We start from the raw sequence: 13,912 nt of genomic DNA, 5'->3' as shown, positions 1-13,912 counted from the left end.
TGTTAAATCCGGAGACCTTGGTGGCCACCGAATATTTTGATTATCTGAAATTCACAGATTATCGATGATAGGCCCAATACATCTAAATCGTTATAGAAAGGTCATTTCATCGATGTCATAAAACATTTAAGTAATTCAAAACTAGAAAATAGTTTCTGAAAAAATTTTGATTTGTATAGGTAGTCCTCATCATATTTTCTTGATTAACCAAAGGAAAAATCAGATTTCTAAACGATTTGTCGGATTAATCTGAGAATTATCATAATCTACAAAATGCTCATTTAGATTATATAAAAATACCTACTGCTTCAAAGGAACATCGCCAACAATTTTCGGCTGGATTACCAAATTTCCATTTTCTGTGAAACTAACAGATCTATCGTTTACATATTCTTGAAATTCGCCATTCTGAAAAAAAATAAATGAAATGGCTAATTGAATTGAATATTTGTGAAATTTAGAGAAGATACTGCTTGTTTTGCTAAAAACGCCATCCCTCCTCCAACATTCCTATATTGGATAATATTGATTATATAACTTTTTTTGCCGAGAAGTTCTACCCCAAATATTTTAGAGATATGAATAATTGAAAATTTTATTCAGAATTCGTAAATAATATCCGAAGATTCAAACCCCACATCATGATAAGCACTATTAGCAGTATAAGTTAATATCGAAATTATTACACAGATATAGGTGTAGATAGGATTGATAGGAGGAAGTTTGCAGTGTTTCTAAATACTGCATTATCCAAAGTTGGACTGTTAAATTCCATATAGTCCTCATACAATATATAAAATAACAAATAAAAAGCTTTGAAAATTTCTACAAGATACTCACACCATTGCCATTAACAGTTAATTCATGATTCCATAGATTCTGGTTGAGACTGTTGAAGTTCTCTGACAGGATAAGATCTCCTGAACATAGTCTACGTCCATTGGTGTGAGACCCACTTACTCTTGTTCTTGAAGGTCTACATTGACCAAAAATAGGAATTACAAATTCAAACAGGATAATAATACATGTCAAGTATTTCATTGTCAAGAGGTGCAGCTAGAACAAAATCCCTGTTCCTGCAAATATACATATAGTAATACTTGGAAGGACAACATAAACATCAATTTATACCACGCACAAAACCACTCATGAGATATGTAAAGTAGGTACCTATGTAGAAATCTAAAGTTATCTGAGCTTTGTGGTTGAAATTACGTTTATTTTAACCATTAAATTAAGTTTGCTACTTTTTCTCGAAATAATGAAATAAAACTAACTATTCTCTAATTTCATATATATTTATAAGTACATATTTAATATTTATTATACTTATATGTACTTAGGAAATGAATGCATATTCAGAAAGAAGTAGTCAAGAACTAATTTGTGAGCTTTGCAGGTTGACCATTTGAAAGAACATGATATTTGAAAGTGATTATCTGTAGATACGTTGATCCTAAAACATACCCAATATATGAGAAGAATCCAACAATTTGACTATTGGAGAACAACTTTGAATTATATCAAAGGAACCCCATTCATTTCAAAACTAATAGCTGATAGTTACATGAATAATTCTGTCATGTTATTGAATACGGTATCATAATATATGCACTGCCATCCAAATTTCTTTTTATACAATATTTACAAATATTCTTAGAATGATGAGTTAAACATTCTTAAATTGAAATATGCAAGTATCAATGTTGATAATGCTCTGATAGGTATATATTGACATTCCTACTTCCGAAAAATAGGAATACTTCGTTAATAACATACCTTTTAGATTCTATCAGCTTAAAAAAATTTACTTTGACTGACAACTCAATGAAAATTCCGAAAAAACTAGGTGTATTATATTTATCTATTTATCAATGTTTTCGAATCCAATCACGTAACTACTCAAAGTTTTGTATTTATAGAATAGATTAGAATCGAAAATTTCAAGATTGCATGATTGACTTCAACCTTCTTCAAGCACTAAAGATCTGAATCAGAGATATTCGAGAACAAAATTACATTGAAAAACGCACGAGTGCAATTTCTATGTTTCAATCAAGTTCAATGTTTTATTAGAGAAGGTAGGTTATGCATTATTTTTCAAATTCCTGCAAACGGCCAAATATCATAATAGCTAAGTTATATTTCCATAACACATCTCAAGAAAAAAAATTCACAGGCCGACATACAGGGTGAGTCAATAATGCTCAATCGGTCGATAACTCCTGTAAATTTTGGGCTAGGAGAATGAATCAAATTCTGACGGAATCAACAGCAAATTATTTTTGACTCTACAGACTGGTCCGAATGTGACGAAACACGATACAACCCTATTTTTACAAATGGGGATTCCCAATTTGTATATCAAACTCATGATCTCCATGAAATTCTGATTTCGAAATACTCCACTTGTCATCATTTATCTGTGGTCAATAATGCTCAATCGGTCGATAACTCCTGTAAATTTTGGGCTAGGAGAATGAATCAAATTCTGACGGAATCAACAGCAAATTATTTTTGACTCTACAGGCTGGTCCGAATGTGACGAAACATGATACAACCCTATTTTCACAAATGGGGATTCCCAATTTGTATATCAAACTCATGATCTCCATGAAATTCTGATTTCGAAATACCCCACTTGTCATCATTTATCTGTGGTACTTTTTGGCGTAGGCCACTTTTTTCGAGAAATTTAATAATTATAATGGTTTATACTAAAGATCATATCTTGAAAACCGTTTGAGATAATTGTACGATTTATTTTTTATTGAATTCCCGAAAAGTTTTCAAGTCTTCTGCAAATTTACGGATCACTCTACAGGTGGTTCGAAAGACATTGCAATTTTCTAAAAATGACCTTTAATAAGTGTCAATAAATCCATTTTTTCAAATAGCCTAGTGAGTAATCTCCATTTTTTTGTCTTAACATGTTGTTCCTAAAATGAATAATCTTCAAAATGCTTCGCAATTCATGTTTTATACTGGAGCTGGTAGTATACTTCTCACGCATACAATTTAGAAGGGATAAGATTACTCAACTCTACTATCTACTAGTAATATCAATTGTAGATGAGCCAAATCAAAGAAATTATCGAAATATTTGGAAACATTCATTTTGTCAAATTAAATGAAGACCACATGAAAACACCGGTTGATTTTGAATGAAAAAGTATATTTTGCTAAGAAACATTCCGTTTTCTTGAAAACCGGAAGTTCAAATGAAGAAAAAATTGGTGAGAAGTTGTCTATGCACCTTCGTTAAATTTGCAAAAAAAATTTTTTTTTTAAAAACGGTGTTTCCTCAATAACTTTCCATGCCTTGGTTTGATAGTTTTTCCAATTACATATTTGAGTTGCCCGTGAGAAATACTATCACATTGATGGGTCACTTTTCAATTTTGCTTGAAGGATAAACCTTAAAATCCAGTGAGCCGCTCACGTGAAACACCCTTACATTGAACATATCATCAATTTTTTTGCGAAAAACGAAAAGTTACCAACATTTTTTTTTAATTCGCGAAGTAAAAATACTGTCATTCTACAATGTAGATTATGGTTTAAAGAAATTATATGAAAACCCCATAAAAATGATGGTTGTAAGAGGAAAAATCTATAATTTCGTTTTGAACTGAGCAGTCACGTGTGGTGTTTCCTCTTAAGCTTCGAGCAAAATTTTGTATTGAAAGCTTCATTATAAAATTTAAAAAGAATATGAAAAAAAACAGAAAGCTCTGACGTGAAGTCAGGAGCTTTTGACCAATCGTTAATTCTGCGCCAATTAACCAAATATAGAAATATACCGTTATAGACTTCTGTAGTCTCCAAGAACGCAATTGGCAAAAGAACGAATAGCTCAGGACATCACGTCAGTTTTTTTTTTTTTTTTTAATTATGTTTGAATGAAGATTTCAACACAAAATTTTGTAACGAATTTTTTCTTACAGCTCTAGATGATATACAGGGTGAGTCTTTGACTTGTACCGGGTTTTTCACCATAAGTTGACCCCCCCTTTAACTTTGTTACTGAAAGAGGTACAAAAAAATGTTTTCTACAAAAGTTTCATGAAATCGACTAGTGTTTTTTAAAATGATTTCACAAAACGAAATATATAAAGGGTGGGCAACATATTGATTGCAACTTCATTTTTTCAAATGGAACATCCTGTATATTTCTCTATATTTGACTAGCTCTTTTTCCCATGATTTCGAATATATAACATATGTTTGGCCTACCTCTCTTATTCTGAGTACTACAGAGTTTCAAATTTTAAGAACCTGGCAAGCTTAGTTAGTAATCAGTTTTAAAGTGGTAGGCTGCGATAACTCAAATTGCCCTTTTTTGTGTTTTCTCGTTGGCAGCAATTTATGACATTCATTTGTCATTGAATGAAACTATTCATCGAATATGAACCACACAGAAACGAAAAATTTTGAAATATTTTCACTTTATGTGAAGAACAATAAAAATAAGAAAGCTACAAGGAGAGAATATGGAGTTGCATTCAAATCATCCAATTCCAATTAATAGTGAAAAATGTATGTCATATTGTTGCCAACGAGATAACTCAAAAAAGAGGATTTTGAGTTATCGCAGCCTACCACTTGAAAACTGATTACTGAGCATGCTAGGTGGTTCTCTCCTAGTAGCTTTCTTATGTTTATTGTTCTTCACATAAAGTGAAAATATATCAAAATTTTTCGTTTCTGTGTAGTGCATATTCGATGAATAGTTTCATTCAATGACAAAAGAATGTCATAAATCGTTGCCAATGAGATAACTCAAAAAAGGGCATTTTGAGTTATCGCAGCCTACCACTTTAAAACTGATTACTTAGCTTGCCAGGTATGGTTCTTAAAATTTGAAACTCTGTACCTAGTACTCAGAATAAGAGAGATAGGCCAAACACATGTTATATATTCGAAATCATGGGAAAAAGAGCTAGTCAAATATAGAGAAATATACAGGGTGTTCCATTTGAAAAAATGAAGTTGCTATCAATATGTTGCCCACCCTGTATATATTTTGTTTTGTGAAATCATTTTAAAAAACACTAGTCGATTTCGTGAAACTTTTGTAAAAAACATTTTTTTGTACCTTTTTCAGTAACAAAGTTAAAGGGGGGGTCAAATTATGGTGAAAAACCCGGTACATATATTTCAACCGAAGATTCCTGAGGTCGAGAAACACTTTTTTCCTTGACTATTTTTTCCAACTCGATTTTTTTTTTCACTAAATATAGCAAGAATTCTGGAGTCGACAGGACTTTTATGGAATTTGGAGTGTGGAAAAGATTCATCACATCAATTAAAAACTATATTCCTAAAATCATTTCCTTCGATTCCATTCCATATGAGAAATATAACTAAAAATTCCATAAAAAATGTAATTTCGTGAATCATTATTACGAAATATATTACCTTCCGCGGTTTTTCTATGAAACCAGTTTGATAAGATTTATACATCCTTCTTCTTTTATTGGAGCCATTGTGTAGTTGAACTCCGTTCATTCTGCAATTCATTCAAGGTAAGAAATCTTCGAGCTCTGAGTGATTGATAGAACGCTCAACGTTTTATTGATTAGTAACCAATCCGAGATTAAATCCCAAAAGCTCTTCAATCATTCGATTGTCACTAGAGAAATTTGCAAAATTGCACTGGAGAAAATATTCATCGTTCCACCAGTTTGATCAAAATAAAGGTCAAAGTAGTTATAATGTTTATCTGCATATTAATTCATTAATTGCTTAGCTATTATATTTCTGGGAAATCCTATTAAATGTTTAAATATTCTGAAAGAGAGATTGGGATTTTTATGAATTTTGAAGTAGTGTACAGATTTATGTTTTTTATATTCAGTTCATTCAAATTTTGTATTTTGCCTATTGAAAGAAAATACAATAAGAAGAGGACTAACGTGGAGTCAACAGCCTTGCACAGTTTTTTCAATAAGTATTCATGTAATTTTTTATGAAATTTTGCGTATAGATTGGTGCTTCAATCTGAACACTTAGCTCAATCTTCTCGCCTGAGCACAAATCTGAATTCCAAACTCCCTGGTCTGATGAGACATGCTATGAAAACAGAAAGACGTAATACTTTCAACACAATGTAATTGCCGCTTTTTTGGGTCAATTTTGTGTCAAAAATTCGTTGTCTAGTGAGGAGATCTGAGAATCCCTTCGAGCTGGAAAAAAAATGAATGGTATACTTTCGGGCTTGATTTTTGATATAATTAATTTGGTGAAAAGCGCAATCTCATGAATTCAACTGTTGCATGAAAATTAAATCTTCTTTATTAGGTACCTATTATTATTATTATTAACATGCAACAAAAACATCTTTCAAGCACTTTTTTCAGTAGAATCCATTGGTATTATCATTTATTTTTTATTGCGATCAGTTTTGAAGTTATAATAAAAACTTTTGTTTTAAGAACTTTTCAAAAAGATAAAACATATGATATAGAAATTTCTCTAAAAATTCATCGAGCGTTTCAATTTCACACGGCAAATCTACTGATTGCTTTAAAAATCTGTGAACTTCAGATTAAACAATTTGAAAATATTGAAATATTCGGATGCCTCCGGATTTCTGGATTTAAAACTGTTAGATTTTTTCAACATCAAAAAAATGATTAACCAAAAGATAAAATCTAACGGTGTAAATCCGGAGACCTTGGTGCTACCGAATATTTTAATTATCTGAAGTTCACATATTATTATGGATAGGCACTTGGTTGATTTGCTGTATGAAACTGAAACTTTTGATGGTTTTTATAGTTTGATAAGAAATTGATATATTAAGTCATAGATTCTTGGGAAGGGAAAAATTGAGCTATTATATTTGTTATATAGAAATTGTTATTGTTTTAGAAATACAAGTTATATTATAACTTCACAACTAATCCAATAAAAAGTAAATTATTGCACCAATGGATTTTAGTAAAATGAGTGCCTGTTTTAGTTTTATGTTAATAGCACCAATAATAAAGAAGTTATGAAAACTTCTCATTTCACATTTTCCAATTTTCCCTTATACCTTGAAAACAGTTGAATTTATTAGGTTGCGATTTTCACCAGATCAATCGAGACCAAAAATGTTCCATTTATTTTTTCTAGCTCAAATTTGGGACACCCGATGCAATTAATATTGCTGTACCTTACCTAAAAGAACCAAGATAAAGCAATTGATTAAAACTTGTTTTAATCATGATCAACTACCAAATAGTAACGGCTGAAACAGTTCAATATTTAAAGCAATTGAAACAAAACATGATGTTCATGGTATCAGAGATCTTTTTCTATTGGTTGTATCACATTTGTACAACACATAAATAAATAAAAACGAAATAAATGAAAACCAAAGGTTCTAATTGTTATAATCCAATATTTTCGATTCTCCACAGTTGTTCCCCATAAAACATGAAGAATTTACTAACCATTCTGAGCCTTGTTTTCGAACTAGTCAGCAAGAGTAACCAAAAATTATTATGTCCGGAAAGTCTGACCACAGTAAGCGGAACTTCCGCTCCAAAAGGAAGAATTTGCAGTGGTGACTTAATCTTCCAAGACAATTTCGAAACATTCAACCTTGATGTGTGGCAACACGAACAAACACTAGGAGGAGGAGGGGTGAGTCATAAAATTTTATCTTATTTACGTCATTTTGTTTCTTTTACTTCATTAACTGAAATTTTCTCAGAGACACCAAGAAAGAAGCAAAAATATTCGATGTTTTTTTATTTTCTCCAAGGCCTCTAAGAGACCTATCAGGATCTCATATACTTAGCTTATGCTAGCTATGTAACTTCTTAGACACTTAGACTTCGTAGACTTTGTTACTAAGTTCCATCAGTTTTTTAAGCATAGTACTGTTGTCATAGCAACCGGTTAGACTATAATAAGGAGTTATATGGTGTCCCAAATTCGTTGCTCACTGAAAGCATCTAAAGAACTATAATATAAAACATAAAACTTAGAGAAAAAATCTTCAAGAACCCCCTTTTTTTTTCGAACTTATAAGATATCCAGAAAGCAGATCAAATATATACAGGGCGTTTCTGAAAAACTCAATATCTTTGAAACGCATGACATTTTCGTAGAACTGATAACGATATACTTTTCGACAAATCTGCGGCTAAAAAACTGCGTTGAAAATATGGGGTGTCCCATTTAAGAAACACAAACTTTCCTACATATATCTAAAATAGTAAATAATTTGTATGGTCTGATATGGGTATCATATAATAAACGAGAAAAATTGCCAAAAAAAACGTTTTAGATTGTTTCGAATATCTCGAGCAGAAACCAGATATAGCGAAATATTTGAAAGAGTAATTTTGTTGAAACCGCCTGTAAGTCGAATCAAGATAGATATATTGATTGGCAGATTCTAGATATAATCTGCTTTCTAATGTCTTATTATTTTGAAAAAAGAGATCGGGGGTTCTTGAAGATTTTATCTCCAAGTATTACAGTTTTCAAGATGCTTTCAATGAACATCGCATTTGGGACACCTTGAACCTGAACAGTCAAGTGAACTCCAAATATGTGCATTAAATTATGGGCAATGTGGTAGTTAATTAATAATATGTGTCCCTTGAGTGGCTGAGTTCCTATAGACACTTTATGTCGCTATTGTGACACCTCATTCGATATAATTTGAAATTCATTGCTTGCTTATTCCAGAGTTGTTCCTACCTTCCTTCATTTTAGGATTCAATCTATCCCTGTGAGCTACACACTATGTAGCTTCACCAAAGACCTCTTTCAAGTAGACATTGATCCATGATGGATAGTCTCCTCCTCAGCATATCCCTCTTATGTTCTAAAAGATTTAAATCCAGTGAACGGAGTTATATTCACCACAAGCTTCATGGACAAAGACGACGGGCAGTATACAAACAGGTGTTGCCTTGTTGAAAAAAATCTAATCACTCTGGAGCATGATATTTTTCTCGACGAACTGTCCTCTATTGGGCCTACTATAGGCTTTGTGCATTTTTGGGGGTCTTTCTTCACAAAAAGCAAGGGGTCTACTTGAGAATGAATTTATCTGGAAATCGTTAACAACATTATAAAATTTACAATTTTTTGATTTTAAAATTATTTGATTTTGAAAATTAATATTGTTCAAATTTCATTTCAGAATTGGGAATTCCAATGGTATACCAACAACAGAACAATCAGCTATGTGGATGAAGAGATTCTGAAAATAAAGCCAAGATTGCTAGCAGACGACACTGGAGAAAGTTTTCTTTACTCTGGCACCCTTGACATTAACGGAGGTTCCCCATCTGACGAGTAATTATTTTTTTTTAATAGAAATAAATATAGGACCAACCAGTTTTGAATCGAATGGTAAAAATTAAAAGCAAGCCTTATTATACATTGTTTCATTGTGTTTCATTGGGAAACGGAAATACTTCACAGGTGCATAGGTGGCACCAATGCGGTTCTGGAGATACCCCATTCATTGGGTCTTACTTCGTAGCAGAGATAGAGGGTGTTTTATGGATTTTGCCCGTTTCTTTCTGAGGCCATATCAAACGAAACACCCGGTATATTATCTTCATATTTGGTAAATATGTTTCTAATTGGGAGCCTAAACGTATCATGCAATAGCCGCCTTGAAAATCCAGGTCCGGGTTAACAAAAAATTATGAATCGTTTGAATCCTCGTAACAACACCCTGTACATCGGAATTTTGAAAATCTGTTTTAATATTCGGAAACATCACTAAAATCTAAACTGAGACGTTTACTTCAAATTTTCGCGAAGACAGTTTTACTGCACAAATTTTCAACATAAAAGTGAAGTTTTTAAGAACTTGGATACCTGAAAGTGGTTTGAAGTGACTTTTAACAATGAACTATCAAAAATATTAAATCCATAATTATTTCTGAAACTGAACTGAAATGGTATACAGCTATAAAAAGGAAAACCAATGTGACAATGAATTACAAAGGAATGTTTAAATAATTATTGATTCAATATTTTTGATAATTCATTGTTAAAAGTCACTTCAAACCACTTTCAGATATCCAAGATCTTAAAAACTTCACACTACGTTGAAAATTTGTGCAGTGTAACTGTCTGCGCGAAAATTTGAAGTACACGTCTCAGTTTAGTTTTTAGTGGTGTTTCCGAATATTAAAACAGATTTTCAAAATTCCGATGTAGGTACAGGGTGTTGTTTCGAGGATTCAAACGATTCATAATTTTTTGACCTGGATTTTCAAGGCGGTCATTACATGATAAGTTTGGGCTCTCAATTAGAAACATATTTGCCAAATATGAAGGAAATATACCTGGTAGTTCGTTTGATATGGCCTCAGAAAGAAACGGGCAAAATTCATAAAACACACTGTATCCTGTATCTAGCTACGAAGACAGTAAGACCCAATAAATGGGGTATCTCCAGAACCGCCTTGGTGCCACCTATGCACCTGTCAAATATTTCCGTTTCCCAATTAAACACCCTGTAATGTGGGGATTCTATTAGTGTTTCAACTTTTCAAAGTAGAATAAGAGCAAAACACCGGCAAAATCAGCAGAGCAGACAAAATCTTAATGAAGTTTATAGTTCATTTTCTGTTGAAACTTTTGGCAATTTTTTATTGTAGTTTGATTCCTCGGCAACATAAATGTTCAAATGCCGTCCTCAGTTACTTTGTGTTTTACTATGTAAAGGATGATATTGAAAATATCAATGGACCAGATCCTTATCAAGTAAATTCTAATTTATTAATTTCAGTTCCTTATTTATGTTTTAGATGTACGAATCCTGCTTGGTATGGTTGCTCGAGAACAGGTAGTCCCCAAACAGTAATAAATCCCATAAAGAGTGCTAGAATAAGAACTTTGAATTCTTTCCGTTTCAAGTATGGAGAACTTGAGGCTAGAATCAAAATACCTTCAGGCGATTGGCTTTGGCCTGGTAGGTGTAATAAAACCATTATCAGTAATATTCTTTACATTTATGAATATTTTTGAAAACAAACAGTCCCTGGTTTATTATTTTCTTAACTTTGTAATGATCCAAGTGAAAACAATTTCTGCTTACCCTGAAATGTTCACAATTTACTCCTGCTTGAAGAATCTTAAATTCAAATGGAACATTGGAAAAGCACTGTCATGATGTTAGGAGCTTCGAGCGGTCGTGATTCATGCGCCAATTGCACCCTTGGATATACCTATTCCTATATACGAGTAGGTATGTGTTCTCCAAGGACGCAATTGACGTTCGAATAAATAAGTGCTCAGAAAACCTCATTCTTTCACTTGATATTTTACCCAATTATTTTCGAATCGATATCAAATGAAATTCAATCATACACTGTGGCCATTTGAAAACGAATTACAGACGAAATAAAGTTTTTCGATAGAAATGCTCGGACAGGTCGATTTCTGTTTCGAGGGGGACAACTTAAGATGTAGGTTACGGACGCATAGCGCTTCAACCCTTGCTACTACAACCCTCACCCCCAAATTTTGAATAGGGAAGATGGGGTGAGTGATACCTCATTTGAAAGGTATTTTTATACTGATTTCAGCACAGTAATTGTTTTTTCATTTTATGCATTAGTTCTCGAAATATTCTTAACTAAGTATTTGAAAATGAAGTGTTGTTTTCATGGCACTTGTAGTGTTTTGTGAAAAATCGACATTTTGAGCTTCAAAACAACCATGACTGTGGCTTCCTTCCTAACTAACTAACGCATGAATATTTCGAGAACTAATGCATAAAATGAAAAACAATTACTGTGCTGAAATCAGTATAAAAATACCTTTAAATTGAGGTATCACTCACCCCATCTTCCCTATTCAAAAATTGGGGGTGGGGGTTGTAGCAGCATGCGTCCGTAACCCACATCTTAAGTTGTCCCCCTCGAAACAGAAATCGACCTGTCCGAGCATTACTATCGAAAAACTTTATTTCGTCTGTAATCTCGCCTGTTTCGTTTTCAAATGGCCACCCTGTATAATATCAATTCAATACTCATTTCATTATTCATAAATTCATTTTCATAAGTAATACAATCATGAATTCAGATGACAAAAACTAGCCTCTCAACACACATTAATGACTTGAATCTCAGCTCAGTCCCCCATTAAAATTTTCCGGAACTTTTAATTAGTTTATAGCTATTCTGCAATAAATCACAACCCCCTACTCTAATAATGTCCTTTAAACGGGATAAGTTATACATTATGAATAGAGTTGAGATGAATTTGATGAAACTTCGAATTGTTGGAGAACTAAGCTTCATTCTGTTGTTAGAATGAATATACCTACTTTCAAAATATTATTAGCTATTATGTTCTTTCTAATTTCAACATTCCTCAACCCTTGCGAATTATATATATATAGTTCGTAAGGCATAATAACACTCGCTTCTGAAATTAGTGGTTCCTCATTGGGGAGAATCTTCAGCTTCCTCGGTGGCTTAGTGGATTGAGCGTCGAACTAGCTATTCGGAGTTTGCGGGTTCGAGTCCCACTCGAGGAGGTACTTTTTTCAGAATCGAAAAAGTGTCTGAATGCCGTGAAATTAATTCATTTATTATTTGCTTCAATTTAACCATCTTTATAGAATTCTATTCTCAAGAAACTGACTAAAGAATTTTCACAGCTCTCTGGTTATTACCACGTAATAACCAATATGGTGGATGGCCTTCCTCAGGCGAGATAGACATCATGGAGAGCCGTGGTAACAAAGACCTAATCGACTCAACAGGCAAAAACATAGGATCTAAACTAGCCTCAAGTACCCTCCACTGGGGACCTTCCACGTTAATGAACAAATATACGAAGACACACTACGAACAATCCAGTTATGAAGGCTTCGATCAAGAGTGGCACATTTACCAGATGGTGTGGACACCAGACAATATCACGTTCAAGATCGACAATCAAACCATAGGTACAGCATCACCGCCAGAGGGTGGTTTCTGGGAAATGGGAGATTTCAGCAACACAAACATGGTGAATCCCTGGAGAGGAGGATCAAAGATGGCACCATTCGATCAGGAGTTTTATATTGTTTTAAATTTGGCAGTGGGGGGAACTAGTTTCTTTCCTGATGGTGCTAATAATAGTGGTGGTCAAAAACCGTGGAGTAATAAGTCGCCTAGAGCAAGTGGAGACTTCTGGGAGGGGAGAAATCAATGGTTGCCTACTTGGAAGATGGGAACCGATGATCAGACTCTTAAAATTGACTATGTTAAAGTGTGGGCACTTTGAATAATATACTCCTTGAAATATTTTCAGACCAGACCAAATAAACAAATTACATAGAAAACCAATTACTACTTCTTTTTCGTCTTACTATCCAAAGATAGGCATTAAAAAAACACGGCTTGTATGGGGAATTCTATGGATTATTACTGCGAATGCAAATTTAAACTCAAACATAATATGGGTTTATTTCGTTAATTTTTTAAATTACCTGCATAAAAATTTGAATTCAGTTTTCAAACTTTGTTGAATCGCTTCGTTACGACTGCACAAAGTGGCAACAGCGCCTAGTACGATAGCTTGTACAACCAATTCAATGTAGAACATCCTTATATGAAGTCTGTACTTTACTGTCTTTATTTCTTGGCTTTCCTTTGCAACCAGATCAAATTATAGCTATTTTTGTTTACTCCAAGTAACAGATTTTACGACCTTTTCTAACCAATTAATATGAAGTCGATGTTGACATCGAATGGAATCAAATTTTAAATCCTCAAAATTATTTTCCTTTTTAGGTAGGTAATTAATTGTTTTGTTGGAAATGGCATGTTAGAAATGTGACGTTTTAACAATATTCCATAACAAATATTTAATTTACGTTCGAAGGAGAATTCCCCATTAGATTAGGTAAATATAGAATTAATTATTATTAAAACTTCTTATTCTCTTT

The 13,912-nt window shown here is 33.0% G+C and overlaps 2 protein-coding genes across 3 annotated transcripts in view; one reads left to right on the top strand and one right to left on the bottom strand.

Annotated features, from left to right (window-relative positions):
* LOC123672221 (beta-1,3-glucan-binding protein-like) overlaps nucleotides 1-13,912 on the bottom strand; it is a 28,728-nt gene that overhangs the window by 2,825 nt on the left and 11,991 nt on the right. Inside the window, exons 9-10 of the mRNA XM_045606236.1 lie at nucleotides 841-1,056; nucleotides 305-408 (exon numbers count right to left, since the gene is read on the bottom strand). Coding sequence (XP_045462192.1) covers nucleotides 305-408; nucleotides 841-1,056 — 320 coding nt within the window. The remainder of the gene's footprint in view (nucleotides 1-304; nucleotides 409-840; nucleotides 1,057-13,912) is intronic.
* LOC123673000 (beta-1,3-glucan-binding protein-like) lies at nucleotides 1,927-13,310 on the top strand. 2 transcript variants are annotated; one of them, XM_045607380.1, is made up of 5 exons: nucleotides 1,927-2,081; nucleotides 7,410-7,635; nucleotides 9,152-9,306; nucleotides 10,779-10,942; nucleotides 12,638-13,310. In XM_045607380.1, the coding sequence occupies exons 2-5, from the start codon at nucleotides 7,426-7,428 to the stop codon at nucleotides 13,246-13,248; spliced, it is 1,140 nt and encodes a 379-aa protein (XP_045463336.1). In that variant the 5' UTR covers nucleotides 1,927-2,081; nucleotides 7,410-7,425; the 3' UTR covers nucleotides 13,249-13,310. The 2 variants fall into 2 exon arrangements, with proteins under 2 accessions (XP_045463336.1, XP_045463337.1); XM_045607381.1 differs by lacking the exon at nucleotides 1,927-2,081 and adding an exon at nucleotides 5,412-5,528.

The sequence above is a fragment of the Harmonia axyridis genome, chromosome 2, assembly GCF_914767665.1.
Source record: "Harmonia axyridis chromosome 2, icHarAxyr1.1, whole genome shotgun sequence".
Lineage (NCBI taxonomy): Eukaryota > Metazoa > Arthropoda > Insecta > Coleoptera > Coccinellidae > Harmonia > Harmonia axyridis.
This window is presented reverse-complemented; position numbering and strand designations above follow the sequence as displayed.

What these genes read in the sequence shown, in the direction of transcription:
- LOC123673000 (XM_045607380.1), top strand. Translation starts at nt 7,426, where the DNA reads ATGAAGAATTTACTAACCATTCTGAGCCTTGTTTTCGAACTAGTCAGC. An exon ending in AAACACTAGGAGGAGGAGGG is followed by an intron (nt 7,636 to 9,151) that starts GTGAGTCATAAA and finishes ATTTCATTTCAG; the next exon opens with AATTGGGAATTCCAATGGTA. An exon ending in GGAGGTTCCCCATCTGACGA is followed by an intron (nt 9,307 to 10,778) that starts GTAATTATTTTT and finishes TTTATGTTTTAG; the next exon opens with ATGTACGAATCCTGCTTGGT.